This window comes from Apodemus sylvaticus, chromosome 2 (genome assembly GCF_947179515.1).
Source record: "Apodemus sylvaticus chromosome 2, mApoSyl1.1, whole genome shotgun sequence".
NCBI lineage: Eukaryota > Metazoa > Chordata > Mammalia > Rodentia > Muridae > Apodemus > Apodemus sylvaticus.
In genome coordinates this window covers 32,429,631-32,445,861 of record NC_067473.1, presented here as the reverse complement: position 1 = coordinate 32,445,861, position 16,231 = coordinate 32,429,631, and the positions used below count along the sequence as shown (strand labels likewise).

At 35.5% G+C, this 16,231-nt stretch overlaps 1 protein-coding gene across 3 annotated transcripts in view; it reads right to left on the bottom strand.

Annotated features, from left to right (window-relative positions):
- Glcci1 (glucocorticoid induced 1) overlaps positions 1-16,231 on the bottom strand; it is a 75,844-nt gene that overhangs the window by 11,696 nt on the left and 47,917 nt on the right. For 2 of the 3 annotated variants that reach the window (XM_052173236.1, XM_052173238.1), the window contains exons 4-6: positions 12,092-12,208; positions 6,102-6,254; positions 2,983-3,193 (exon numbers count right to left, since the gene is read on the bottom strand). In XM_052173236.1, the coding sequence (XP_052029196.1) occupies positions 2,983-3,193; positions 6,102-6,254; positions 12,092-12,208 (481 nt within the window). The remainder of the gene's footprint in view (positions 1-2,982; positions 3,194-6,101; positions 6,255-12,091; positions 12,209-16,231) is intronic. The other variant, XM_052173237.1, reaches the window with a different exon arrangement.

The following is a 16,231-nucleotide window of genomic DNA, read 5'->3' as shown; positions in this document are numbered from 1 at the left end:
TACATGCAGGCCATATAGTTTTCCAAGGAAAACTTAATTATACGAAATTATAATCACAAAACAATGTCTCTTAGCTAAATATAGTAGGAATTTTAAGAAACCAATGAGATTTCCTCATAGAAAGTGGGAAAAACACGTAAATGTTTCTCAGCTCTTCACTGTCCCTCCCCCTCTCTCACACAGTTTCTCGCCTGTAGCCAAAGCTGATACGGCCTATTTCACTATTCAGTTCTTGCCACCCTTACACTCAACAATTCTCTGCGCCAGCCTCCAAAGTAGTAGGGTTATAGGGCTGAGACCCACGCTTGCTTCAGAAGCTCAAACTCCATAATTTGAAACTGATTTTGGGTAAATATTTTTTGTATTTGAAAGTTCTTTTATACGATATATTTTAATTATATTCTTTCCCATCCCTCAAATCCTTCTAGATCCTTCCTCCCCATCTGCCCAACTTCATGTGCCCCATTTCCCAATTGCTCTAGTACCAGTTTTTATTTGATTTTATTCTTTTTGTGACAGGGTATCACTGTGTGGCCCTACCTGGCCCAGAAGTTACTCGGTCCACCAAGCTCTGCTCATCTCTACCTCCCCGGTGTTAGGGTAAAAGTGTAGCCTACATGACCAGCCCTCTAGCACAGTTTCTTAATGGAATGTCAAGTATTTTAGCTTGACACTCTAAGCAAAGGAGAGATATCTAAAGATATCTTCAACATACTTAAAGGAATGTGTCCACAAACCCTGCAATAAGGAAAAGGATCAAAGGGGAGAACTATTTAAAAGATATAAAATAAGATGACAAAGTCCAAAATAGCTTTCACTTACCTTTTCTTAAGAAATATGTGGAATAAACCAGACACAAAAGCATACAGAATACACTAACATTATTTTATTTCTGTGAATTTCCTTTAGCAGGTAAAAATTAAACTGTGGTGTTGGAAAACCGAGTTGTGGTTCCTTCCGGAGGAAGGATGCAACCTGGGAAGCCTGAGAGGGAGAGAGCGCCTTAGAAGACAGCACACTTGTTCTGTATCTGCACCTTGAGCCTCCGCCTTCATGGATGCCTACATATATAAAACTTCAGGTGGACCACTCAGGATCCACATATTTTACATAAAACAGTATCACAAAATAAATCATAGAGAACAGTGTAAGGAAGATATTCAAAAATTTTTGTTATTCATGACTTCTATCTAAAAAACAATTTCCATTTCTTTGAAAGTAGTCAAGGACCATGGAGGGTGAGCAACCGGCATGCCTCCTGCAGCTAGGTCTGAGGGCCAGACCGAGAAGCATAACCTGTGGTGCTCAAACACCTAACCTGACGACAGCAGCAGCACAGATACTATTTGGACCTCACAGGCAATGAGAAATACCAGGTTTCCAACAGTTAATAAGAATCTATCTGTAAACCTTAAGGTGATGCTCTGTAGGTACACTCTGAAATTTCTTTAGTTACTTAAAAATACAGTCATGGAGCCACAGAGCAGAGTACGTCCATAACCCTGGAGCTCGAAGGCCAGCCGGCTTAGCTGAGTTGGTTAGGTCCAGGTTTAGTAGTAATGGAACCTTGAAAAACTGTGGTGAAGAGACTAGGAAGATGACTCAATATTAAAGTGCTTGTTGCATGAGGACCTATGCACTTCTGTGCATAGTGGTGTGCATCTGAAACCTCGGGCTGGAAAGTTTCTGGACAGATTCTAGAGACCCCCCGGACATCTGATCTAACCAAAATGATGAACTGCAGGTTCCATGAGAAACCATTTCAAATAAAAAGATGGACAGTCCTGAGAGATGACTCAATGGGTAAGAGAACCTGCTATCCAATTAAGTCTGAGAACCCAAGTTCAAATCTCTATCACCTAAGTCTTTTCTTTTTCAATGTATTCCTCTCTTATATATTACATTCTGATTGTTTCCTTTACTTCCACCACTCCCACCCATTTCTCCTCTCCAACCTCCCACTTCCCCTAGACCTACCCCCATTTACCTTCCCTCAAAGAGTATGCCTTCCAAGGACATCAGCCATACATGTAAAAACTACAATAAAACCAGGCACATAACACAACATCAAGGCTGGACGAGGCAACCCAATAGCAGGAAAAGGATCCCAAAGCCAGGCCCAAGAGTCAGAGACAGCCTCTGTTCCCACTGTTATGAATCTCATACCAAGAACATGAAACTATACAACCACAGCACATATGGAGAGGTCTAACCATAGGGGCTCCTTGATCTCCTCTTCTATAGGACTCCTTGAGCGCCACCTAAATATTTGGTTGTGGGGCCCTGCAACTTTTCCTATTAGTTGTTAGATAAAGTCTCTATGATGACAATTATGCTAGGCTCTGGTCCCAGCACATCCTACTACCCACATCTTAACTGGGCAGGACTTCATGTCCCTATAAGCCTTAGATTGGAAGGTACAGAGGCAGGCAAATCCTGAGAGCTCATTGGCCAGTTATTTTCATTCAAAAAAAAAAGTGCTTTTGATTCTGTAAGAGACCTTGCCTTAAAGCAATGAAAAATAGAGGAAGGCATATCATGTCTTACTTTAGTCTCCCTATATGCATACATGTACATGTATACCTTCACACAACGCTCATTCTCAAGAAACTCTGAGAAAACATCCCTTCAAAATCACTGCATATAAACTCTACCTTTAGATATAAGAAATATAAACTGTATCATAATCATCATCAATTCTGAAAAAAAAGAAAAGAAAATACTGATATGCAGTTGTAGCCAATCCACTTTATAGCTGTTGTTAGCTGTTAGAACCAGCCACTGTGCTTATCTGACACATTATGGAAGATGTTTGAGAGTCACAAAGGAGGAAAGTGAAACCGGTGAACAAACAAACCTGTAATAACTCATCTTTTACAATCTCACCATTTAACAAAGAAGAAATGTGGGGAAATGGTCCAAGATGCAGACTATAATGAATAAGGGCAAGCCTTCCATATAAATGGATGACTTCATTCTCACCTTTATCACGATCATAGAGCAAATCTTCTGTTGAACAAGGACTTCCATCCTGGGATTCCGGAGGACAAAATGGGGACACACAAGGGGAGTGGCTGCTACAGCTACTGCTGCGCTCTTGGACAGAAGGTGTCTGGGTATCTATGCTTCGAGTACTACTGCTCCTGTAGTGAGCAGGGAGTGGAGCTCTTCGGCCATCTGGTATGTCCAAAGGCTGCAAGAGGAACACTGGTAAGCATATGGGCGATAGAAAGTATATTCTATTTATCACAGATCATGACGCATATTATACCAGTAGTATCACCACAATTTATTCCTCAGTGAATAAATACAACATTTGTATCTTAGAGTAACTTCTGGGCATGTTGCCTTTACTGAGGTTAAAATTTGTTTCAAATTGTTTCTCTTAAAAATTACAGGTTTCCCTGTATGTCCTCCCAGGCAGTTCCAATGCTATTCTTTAAGAGCAGCCTGAGTTTAACAACGCATCACTACATAGTATCATGAGTAGCATATAAACACTGGGGATAAACTGAACATTCAGAGAAATCATTTTCACATGCTAGTAAGGTAAAATAAAAACCTCACATTGGGGAAAATAAATTTTCACATTATTAATTCCTTACCAATTAATTAGATCCCAAGAACTTTTGTTTCCTTTGAAATCACCTAAAATATCTAATAAAATTTTACTGGTATTCAGTGGAGAATAACGAATCTCAATAATTCTGCTACCCTGGCATATAACTAAGTATGACTATTCATAATTTTGCTTAGTTTTAATGTTGAAAAAAACAGAAAGCAGAAAACTACAATCCAATCACATGCTTTGAACTAGGGAACTCACTAAAATTCACTAAAGTTTGCTTCTATAAATAAAGAATCCATAGAGTTGATGGTGATAGTGTTAAATAGAAATATTTTAAAATGCAGAAAATACCCAAAATACAAAATTTCTTAAAAAACTCAATGTTTAAGTTATAAGTTTGTAGATACTTACAGAATGATTCTGAAATGTGTATCCTTACAAATTAAGATACAATATCATTTTCAAGAAATGTGTTATATTGTAGTAAAAAGTTTTGCTTTGATGTTCTTAGTAAATAGATAAATTTGTTAGTGATTATCTTCCAAGTATAAGATCAAGTTTATTTCCTCTTATTACTATTCTAAAGCAAATAGCTAAGATGTATAACAATCTCCATTCCAATAAATTCCTTTATAGCATTATATCTATAAAAATAATGTAATATATGATAAAGATTAAAATAGCACAATATTTTGGGAAGATGTACATATCAAAACTTAAAATATGAAAATGCATTGGTAAAATAATCTCACCACTTGTGGCCTGTTTGCAGAAGTATGTAATGTGTTATAAAGCACTAATGACAAAGATGGGAAACAATCTAAATCTCTGATAGGAAAATTTTAACTTACAGTAATTCATGTAGAGACTCATCACATACTACTAGTACAGGTACAGAAGAACCTATGAATGTTGCTTATATCTTCTGATCTATAAGTACTAAGATCTAGAAGATTCAAAATGGATCAAAGACTTACATGTAAGTGTGCTGGCTAGACTTATGTCAACTTGATACACACTCTAGAGTTATCTGAAAGGAAGGAACCTCAATTGAGAAACTGACTCCATAAGATCTAGCTATAAGAGCCAGGCAGTGGAAGTGCATGTCTTTAATCCCAGCACTTGGTGGGCAGAGGAAGGTGGATTTCTTAGTTCTAGGCCAGCTTGGTCTACAGTGAGTTCCAGGACAGCCAGGGCTACACAGAGAAAGCCTGTCTCAAAAAAACAAACAAACAAAAAAACCCAAAAAAACAAAAAAACAAAACAAAACAAAACAAAAAAAGTATTAAAAACATTAAAAAAAAAATCTAGCTATAAGGCACTTTCGTAATTAGTGATTGACGGGGGAGGGCCCAGCCAACTATGGATGATGTCATCTCTAAGCTGGTGGTCCGGGTTTCTGAGAGAAAGCAGGTTGGACAAGCCATGGAGATCAAGTTAGGAACAGTACCCTCCATGTCTTCTATATCAACACCTGTCTAGGGTTCTTGTCCTGACTTCCTCTGATGATAAACTGCAATATGGAAGTATAAGACAAAACTTTTTCTCCTCAACTTGCCTTTTGGTCATGGTGTTTTGTTACAGCAATAAAAACCCTAACTAAGGCAGTAAGAGAGAGCCAAAACTATAAAACTCACAGATAAATAATGCAAGAATAAATCACGGGACCATGGATTAAGGAATGTACACATAAAATAATAAGCTAGGCTTCATCAAAAATGTTGCTCTTCAAATAAATCATCAACAAAATGAAAAAACAACTATCATGTTTCCAAATGAGGTATTTGATAGAGAATTTATATCTACAAAATAAAGAACATTTACAGCTTAGTAATAAAAAAAAAAAACAGTTTAATTTAAAATAGAACAAGAGATAGAAATAAACATCCCCTTAATGAAGACACACAAATTATCAATAACTTATGAAAAAGTGCCATTAGCTGCTAGGAATGCAAAGCAACATTATGATGAATGCCACTCTGCTCCCACTAGAGAGGTTCGCTATAACGAACCAAGAAAGATTAGTGAAACTTTTAGACAAAATAGTGAGAAATCTAACTATCTTACATTACTGGTAGGAATGTAAAATGGTACAAATGCTTTGGAAACAGCCTGACAGTTCCTTTACATCTAAACACAGACCTAAAGTACACTGTCCATTCTAGTCCTATGTCCATACATAAAATGAAAAAAATATATGCATAAGAAAATTTGTACAAATGTTTATGGAAGCATAGATCAAAGTAGAAAATGTGCTGCAGCCTAGATGAATCTTACACATGCTATGCTAAGTGAAAACAGCCAGTTACCAAAGTCCATATGCTATATGACGCTATTTATGTGAAATATCTAGAACAGAAATATTCATAGACCCACAGAATAGATCAATGGTGTCCTATAGCAGAATATATTAGCAAGATAAGAGAGATGATTGACAAAGACAATGACCTATACGGTATTTCCAGAAAGCTGTTTTCAGTCTCCCAAAGTGCTTTTGAGAAACACTATAATATTAAAGGAAATGTGATCTTACCTTGGACACTTCTTCCTTCCCATTGTTTTCTTTGATGAATACCTTTTCCAGTTCTGGACTTATTCCTTCTACATTACAGGATACACGTGAAACAGTTGATTTTGGCACGGATATGTTTGATAGAGGCATAGGGACTGACCTTGATCCAATAGTCTTTGAGGCAAAAGACAAAATGGAGCCAAATTATTTACTGTCAAAGAACCATGAACTGGAGTATGATACATCTTAAAAGAAAGAACAATTCTCAAATTCATCTGGAATAAAAAAAAAAAAAACCTAGGATAGCGAAAATTATTCTCTATAATAAAAGAACTTCTGGTGGAATCATCCCTGACCTCAAACTGTACTACAGAGCAATCATGAGTAGAAACTGTTTTGGTACAGTGGCAGGCAGGAAGATCAATGGAATAGAACTGAAGACCCAGAAATGAACCCACACACCTATGCTTACTTGATCTTTGACAAACAAGCTACAATTCAGAGAAAGAAAGACAGCATTTTCAACAAATGGTGCTGGTTCTTACCTCGCTGTACAAAGCTCAAGTCCAAGTGGATCAAGGACCTCCACATAAAACCAGATACACTGAAACTAATAGCAAAGAAAGTGGGGAAGAAAATAAAGTTCCTAAAAGCTCAAAAAAAAAAAAAAAAAAAAAAAAAAAAAAAAAAAAAAAAAAAAGAAAGTGGGGAAGAGCCTTAAGCACTTGGGCACAGGGAAAAATTTCCTGAACAGAATACCAATAGCTTATGTTTTAAGATAAATGGGACCTCATAAAATTGCGAAGCTTCTGTAAGGCAAAGGACACTGTTAGGACAAAACAGCAACCAACAGATTTGGAAAAGATCTTTACCAATCCTACACCTGATAGAGGGCAAATATGCAATACATATAAATAACTCTAGAAGTTACTCCAGTAAAACCAAATAACCCTATTAAAAAATGCACCCTATTGGTACAGAACTAAACAGAGAATTCTCAACCGAGGAAACTCGAATGGCTGTGAAGTACCTAAAGAAATGTTCAAAATCCTTAGTCATCAGGGAAATGCAAATCAAAACAACTCTGAGATTCCACTTTACACCAGTCAGAATGGCTAAGATCAAAAACTCAGGTGACAACAGATGCTGATGAGGATGCGGAGAAAGAAGAACACTCCTCCATTGCTGGTGGGATTGCAAGCTGGTACAATCATTCTGGAAATCAGTCTGGTGGTTCCTCAGAAAATTAGACATAGTACTCCCTGAGGACCCAGCTATACCACTCCTGGCCATATACCCAGAAGATGCTACAACATGTAATAAGGACACATGCTCCACTATTTTCATAGCAGCCTTATTTATAATAGCCAGAAGCTGGAAAGAACCCAGATGCCCCTCAACAGAGGAATGGGTACATTTACACAATGGAGTACTACTTAGCTATTAAAAACAATGACTTCATGAAATTTTTAGGCAAATGGATGGAACAAGAAAATATTCTGAGTGATGTAACTCAATCATAAAAGAACACACATGGTATGCACTCACTGATAAGTGGATATTAGCCAAGAAGCTTAGGAATATGCAAGATAAAATTCACAGACCACATGAAGCTCAAGAAGAAGGAAGACAAAAGTATGGATATTCTGGTCCTTCTTAGAAGGGGGTACAAAATACCCACAGGAGGAGATACAAAGTGTGGAACAGAGAAGGAAAGGTCATCCAGGAACTACCCCACCTGGGGATCTATCCCATATACAGTTATTAAACCAAGACACTATTGTGGATGGCAACAAGTGCTTGCTGACAGGAGCCTGATACAGCTGTCTACTGAGAGGCTCTGCCAGTGCATGAGAAATACACTGGAGGGATTAACTGAGAGGGGGACACACTCAGCCAACCATTGGACTGAGCACAGGGTCCTCAATGGAGGAGTTAGAGAAAGGATCCAAGGAGCAGAGGGGTTTGTAGCCCCAAAGGAGGAACAACAATAGGAACCAACCAGTACCCCCAGAGCTCCCAGGGACTAAACTACCAACCAAAGAGTACACATGGAGGGACCCATGGCTCCAGCAGCATATGTAGCAGAGGATGGTCTTGTTGGACATCAACGAGAGGAGAGGCCCATGGTCCTATGAAGGATTGATGCTGAGTGTAGGAGAATGCCAGGACAGGGAAATGGGAATGGGTGGGTTGTTGAGCAGGGGGAAGGGTAATGGGATAGGGAGTTTTAGGAGGGGAAATGAGGAAAAGGGATTAACATTTGAAATGTAAATAAAGAAAATATCTAATAAAAAAAGAAGACAAAATTGAATAGCCAGGGATGTAGCCCAATGACAGACGTTGTTTATCATACGTAGGATGATACGTATGGATATAGGCTCCTCTGCATGCTTTCTATAAAAACAAGATGCAAACAAAAATCCCTAATATAAACTCATTTATCAGTTATTTCTGAAACTTCAAATATTGTAAAATTTCAAATACATATACAGAAATTTAAATTATAAAGGAAGTTAAAAATAACATGAAATCAAAACAATCCTTCAAAATCTTTAAGTGCAAAGGTAAAACTATACTTGATCAGTAGAACAGCAGATAAAATTTTCAGCACTTTTTAATGGCTTTTTTTGTTTATTGGGAAAGTATAATTAAAATTGTGCAATTTATCATGTGACTCAACTGCAGTCCTGGGGATATACCCTGATATTTATGTGTTAGTACTTTTGTTTCCATTTTGTCAACTGTTAAGACAATAACTGGATTATAAGCAATATAAAAACAATACTACATTAAATTCAACACTCTCTTAGCAACTTTAGGTTGTTTTCAAATATTTCCTGCAGGGTTTCTCAAAAATTAGCCACTTCTCACAACTACTATTAAAGTTAGTAACAAAAAATGCTAACAAACATTTTACAACTCAAGGTTATTATACAATAAGAAGGACATAAGGAAAAACAAAGACTAAGAAGACAAAGGATAATAATGAAACATAATCTCCTGTAATGAGCAACTGGAATTTATACATATAATTAGTAATGTGGTAGTCAGCATGTTAATATTTCTCATGCTTGAACTGCTACATGTTAATGTGCTTTAAATCTCATTAACAAGTGAATGAAATACTAAATACTACTCTATCACACATTTTCCATTTTCTTATTTAGTTTTATGGTTTTCATAATAAAATATTATACCTGTCATAATTTGCTTCTGGTATGTAGTATAAAACAATTTTACTATCACACCCACACACTGATGTCACATATCTTCATGAATTCTCTATTTGATTTCTTTAAGCTATTATCTAATAATCTCTATACAAAGTTCATTTTAATGCAATGGTACAGTAATTTTGGTATTTGATAGAAAAAAAGTCTTTTAAAATTTTTTCCAGCTGGGCGGTGGTGGCGCATGCCTGTGATCCCAGCACTCTGGCAGTTTTCTGAGGCAGGCGGATTTCTGAGTTCGAGGCCAGCCTGGTTTACAGAGTGAGTTCCAGGACAGCCAGGACTACACAGAGAATCCCTGGCTCAAAAAAAAAAAACCAAATTAAAAAAAATTTCCCTTAGTTATGGATGTATTTGTATGACCTTTGGAAACAACTACTTATGTATGTTTCTGTGTGTGTGTGTGTGTGTATTTATAGTTTGATTTTTGAAAAGAACTCTTTTGATAACAAATAATAAAAACAATTCCTTTGATGTTTCCACTGGAGCTTATACACAATTTGCATACTAATTTGGGATAAATAGGTATCTTAAAATATCTTCTCATCAGCTAATATGTTAAGACAATTTTCTGACTTTCCAATATACATGTATAACTTGCATATTTCTTTTCATATGAACAGGTGAGAGTGTATATTTTTTAAAGCAACCCAAAATAATGCTGTTAAATTTTTGTATGGCTATACTTTGAAACATTTCATTAAATTTCAGGTTCTATCATATAAGATTCTAATCATAAACATAATTAGAATATCAACAATGTTTGAGTATATATGTACAGAAGCAAGTTTAAAAATAAAGAAAATTTCCTAACTTATAACTTATTTTATTTAAATAGTTCTTTTTGTTCTTTAAAGCTACCAAATTTGTACCCACATTCCATGACAAATATTTATATAGCAAATGTAAACAGTTTCTATGAACAACCAGATATGTGGTTGCTTGCAACAAACTTGCAAATATTAATTTTACTAGGTTAATAAGAAAAAGAAAACCAAACATAATTCCCACTTTGTGTGTCTAGGGATAGCAGCCTGTTGTATCTCGCTGGTCAGACACAACAGACAACCCTAGTTTAAGCGTGAAGCTAGTTGAACTTTGCTAACAGGAAGTGCCATCCAGTTACCATAGAGTCACAGTTAGAGCCCTCAGAAGATATTCTTTAGGGCCGCTGCATCAGCTCCCACTCCAGATGCGTAGTTTATATAATTATTCCTTCTTGAGAATTTAATGTAACAAATCATATGTTATTCAGTTTTTTCCTCATAACTTCCTTCACTTAGCAAAAGGGTTTTGAAATTCAATTCTTCTGTCAAATCTATCAGCTCTTTCCTGCATACTGTGGAATAGTACTACACTGTATAATTACATAAAATATCTGTCCAATCACTAGCCAAAGAATATTTGTTTTCATTTTGTTTATTATTATGAATAATGCTTCCCTAAATACTCATGGAGATATGTCTTGATTTGTAGTGGCTACTTGAAAGGGAACAATATTGGGTAGAATAATCAGTATATGCTTGACAAAGTAGTTATTGTGTTCTAACTGCAACACACACTCTTGTTTTACACTTTCATTACCACTTGTTATTGTTAGTATTTTTTTTCTTTTTCTTTTTTTTTTTTTTTTTTTTTGGTTTTTTGGATTTGGTATTTTCGAGACAGTGTTTCTCTGTGTAGTCCTGGTTGTCCTGGAACTCACTCTGTAGACCAGGATGGCCTTGAACTGAGAAATTTGCCTGACGCTGCCTCCCAGAGTGCTGGGATTATAGGCGTGTGCCACCACTGCCTGGCTTAGTATTTTCTATATTAATAATCTCATAATTAGTTTTCATAGTATACCTATTCATTTTGATTTCCTATATATAATATATAATTAGTGATATCTTTCTTATTGCCTTATATAACATGTCAATAAATGAGGACCTCAGTGGCGATTTCTATCTTGACATTAATGCAACCAGTATTTTAAGGATGAGATCTTAGTACACTCACAATCCCAATAGAAAATTTTGTTGTTTTCCATTTATTAAGAACTTTTATAACCAAAAATGGATACTATGTTTTATCAAATGTTATTTTAAACATCAAAAAAATTCAATTTGCTTTTTCTCTGCTTTGACTTTCGGATATATTGAGTATATATCCGAAATATATTTCCTAGCGCTGAACTATCTTTATCTGTATGAACTCCCAATATGCTACCTGGTCACGGCATCAGAGCTAACTCATGAAGATTCATCACTTTGAAGCAGCACTTTGGAGATCTGCTCCATAAGATGTGTCAGTACACATTTCTTGGGGGAAAATAAAGTCTATTTTTAAATTTCTTCAAATGGAAAAAGATACAAAACACTCAAAGCACAAGTAGTTTAAGGTACCTTCCACTCATAGAACGATTAAACAAGATACTCCTCAGTTGTTTAGGAAGCACATTACCTGTGATTTCAGCACAGGTAAAAATCATTCTTAGGTCACTATACTATGTTTTATCTGTTACTAAAACATTGCTAAAAATACAATTTTAAAGCATTTACAAGAGTGAAGGGTGACATTCGGGGGGTGGGGGAAGCCCCTTTTCAAATGAGAAGGGAAAGGGAGAATGGTGGAACTTGCAGGGGTTCCTGGGAGGAGATGAAGGGCTGATATTGGGTTGTGAAGTGAATGAATGAATGAATGAATGAATGAATTTATCTAAGTGACTGGTGACAGTAAAGCTTTCCCCTCAGTAATACATTAAGATGAATCAGTCAAATCTGAAAGAGCTTAGCCTACCTGAGTATGACTGATGGTTATATGGTTGCCGTGAAGCGGTGACTGTCGATCTTTCTCTTTACTGTGCCGACTACTTTGCTTGCTACGTTGTAGCTGTTGCCTAAGTTTGGCAATCTGCTTTGGGGAGAGAATAGAGAAAAAGAAACAAAAGTGAATACCAGTGCTTTATTTTTCCTTCAGGTTTTTTTTCTCAAAAATTTTAATAAAACATAATGTTTTACCACAATTATTTATTCTTCAAGTTGTTATGACTAAGACAACTAAAAATTTTTTTAAAATGGAACAAATGCTTCATTTCTGCAACTTTATATGGTGTGCTGGTAAGCAGGTAGACTACATTTTCTTGGACTGTTTCAGATTTACCTTTACAATGCTACAAGTCTCCTCCTTTAAAGAGGAAACTGTGTTAGGTATGTAGTATTTCAAATGTCTACTGATTATTTGTTAAAACTGACATCTATTTCTCCCCCCAGTTTTCCTTTTAGACAGGATCTTACTACACATAGTCTCAAACTCACAGAGATCTGTCTGTCTCTTCCTTCCAAGTACTGAAATTAAAGACCCGACTAACTATATCTTAAATAGAGGCTGCATTAATTTTCGTGTATTTCACTTTTATAAACAAAAGAGATGTAGCTTATCTATTAACTATATGTTCTAAACTATACACTGCAATGGTAGCAAAGGCAATCAGACATTTAGCACCTTATTAGTCACTGTGCATAATATTGTATTTCATGAGGACAGTTTTATATATTTAACTTTATATTGTATTATTTTTTATTCATTTAAAGATAAATGTACATTTGGATCTCTCTAAGGAGATTGCATTCCAGATTTAACGGCAATGTCTTTACTATAGTATCATCTAGAACTTACTAAACTGCTTATGTACTTTAGATGATATAAAATGTACATTAAAACTTCCCAAGCATTTTAAAAGGATATGAATATTGTTCAAAGGTGTGGGTAAAAACACTGGTCACATGTATTCCTAAATAACTGATGTGTTGTAAATTTGGTCCTAGCACAGGACTGTTAAGATCTGGAGATCTGGAGAGATGGCTCAGCAGTTAAGAACACTTGCAGTTCTTGCAGAGTACCAGAGTTCTGGCCCCACAACCACATAGTGGCTCACAGCTATCTGTAGTATCAGTTCCAGGAAATCTGACCCTATTCTGGCTCCATGAGCAACAGGCACACACACGGTACACAGTCACAGCAATAGCAGGAGCCTCCAGAAGCGGAGCTTAGGAGGAGCTGACAGGACACATTTTTGAAAAGGTGGGGGCTATGGAATATGACTGCATCATTAGGGGTGCTAGCCCACCCTTAGAAAATAGTGTGTTTCTTATGGGACCCTAACTCTCATGAAGACTCGTTTCCTTACGTGACTTCCCTTTCCTGCACACCCACCTGTTATTCGATCTTCCATCATAAGACTCACTAAGGCCAAACAAGACAGGGCTGTTTACTCTTAAGACTTTTGACCTTCTCACTTTATAATGAATCTACTTTTTTATTTTACATATTACTTAGTATTTAATGAAGACCAGATTAAAAAAAGAACCATTAACAATTTGGGGGAAGTCTTTAATACTAATATTTTTGTCATAAAGAAAATGGCAGCATTAATCAATAATTATTCATTGAATCTAGAATAAGCTGTTTTTATGTTGTCTGCTAGATAAAATATAAGCACAAAGTGTTAAAATGTATGAATTTTCTCAAATACAATGTACTATGAAGCTATATAAATATGTACCATAAGTAACTGAGACATCAGAACGCACAAAAAGACAATTAGTCTTAAAACCTATACATGCTCAATGTAAAAAGATACAACTTGTTGAGGAAATTTATTTTTACTGGTATTACATAATGGGAAATAGTACAACCACCCAAAAGGGGGATAATTAGTCCTTACTATCAAGATTTTACATTTTTTCACATTTGTGAGTTATGGATCTCTCATACCGTACCTTTGCAAACTATATAAGCAAGATAGAGTACAATAATATTTCTGTTCCTTGCTCTAGTTTTAAATGACTTAATTTTCTTCCAGAGAGCATTAATTTTCATGAGAAAAGAAATTAAAGTTAGTAGGTAATCATTATTAAATCATGACAAATTATTCTCTATTACAGAAGGTAAATAGGAACTCAAATTGTACACGTTATTTTATTAAGATATGAATATAAAATTAGGTGTTTTCTGAATATTGGTGATGTTTTAGTGGCATTTGAAAACTAGGAGTGCTTATATAAAACAGTTTAGCATGCCTACAAATTAAAACAATTTGTAACTATAAATATTTAAAATTGATTAATCTTAATGAATCTCTTATGGCCTCTTATACATTAAAATGAATCAGAAACCTTTTCTTCTATGTGGATTTTAAAAACTCTAGAAAGAAAAGCTTAAAAAATGTTCTTATCCCATAGTTCTTGGAATGCCAATTAAATAGTATAGACCTGTAGTTTCTATTATCTTTGTTATAATAGTTATACTCATGTTTACAATCAGTAGGCATGAAAATAAAAAGAATGCCTACCTTCCCAAATATATATATATATATATATATATATATATATATATATATATATATATATACACCTAAAATGCTGCCAATTCCATTTTAGACATAGATAAAATGATAGTGAGACTTCCATTCCATAAAATCTAAAAGGCAGGAGACTCCTGCATTTGTTAAGCCCACAGAGACAAAAGGGGCATACTTACATGACATGGCAACTGAAAAAAAACACACTATAGCTTTGTACAGTCTTTATTTAAAAGTCCCTTCTTTCCCTTTTGATTGGAAAAGAGCAGCCTTGGAATGTGAAGCCACCTCTTCTCTTCAACCCCAGTACCCATGGAGAGTACACATAAGTGTCCCTTGGAGGAAAGGCAAAGGAAGTTATATTTCTGCTTATCCTTACTGCTTAATTCTGCCTAAAACAGCTTTAGTAAACCTATATCCCACTGTATTATAGCAAAGTATCAGTCTTCTCTTCAGTAAGTCATCTACTAGGGCTACTGTGATAAAATGTCCAACATGACATTCCATTCAAAATAGAACATGTAGTTACATGAGGTATATGGTTGTTTTTTCTTTTCTTTAAAAAAAAAAAAAACTATAGATGGTCATTTTTTCTCTAAAAATTTATCTTCTACTTAACTATACCAGCCCCAGTGTTCAAAAACCACTAGAAATAAGTAATCTTGGGTCACAAATTAGAGATAATGGTGGAATGAACTAAAATAATTCTCAAAAGACTGGTTGAGCACATGTGTATCAGGGAGTAGGAATGGTCTTAGTTCTCAGAATTAATTCAAACCCATAGTAGCTCTGGGAAATAAAAAAAATCATAATTCAAAAAGATTAAGTGGTAACAGTAGGACAGTCTTGGATTTTTACAAGAGAAGGCATTAAAAAGAAAGGTAATCAAAACCAGGAAAATTACATAGGTTTTCATCAGCAAAATTTATTGTTGCTAGTGAGTCCTTGACCACAGTTATCACTGCACCAAGAAGAAAGCACAACCACACAAAAGGTTCTGAGAATTTCAGAATTCTTAGTTCTGAAGTTAAAACAACCTGGTAAGTATGTATGCCAATGCTATTCTAAAAGTTCTCAATAGTATTTGTAACAAAAGCCTATTACCCATAGTGTCTAGAGTCTAATCCATCCTTCTAGCATGGTTCAAAGTTGACATTCCATAGTAAAACTGGGACTTGAACATATGGCACAGAGTCTGATGACCTGAATTCTACACATGGGACCTATGAAGTGAAGGAAAAATCTAATTCTTGCAAGTTGTATTCTGACCATCACTAGCCTATGGAGATATGCACATATATGTGCAGATATGCATCCACACAAACACAATTAAATGCATAATATATTAAAATGCAAAGGCAGGAATAAAACCTTAGAAAGACACACCATATATTCAGCAAATATAAAGAAACTGCAAGTAATCAAAGATTCAATGACACACATGGTTAACGACAATATCCAAATGGCCAATGTACAAAGAAAAGATGTTCAACATTATCCTTATCAGAAAAATGTAAATTAACAACAAACTAAATAGTAAGCACCAAATTCTGGCAGTTATAAAACAACTGTAACTC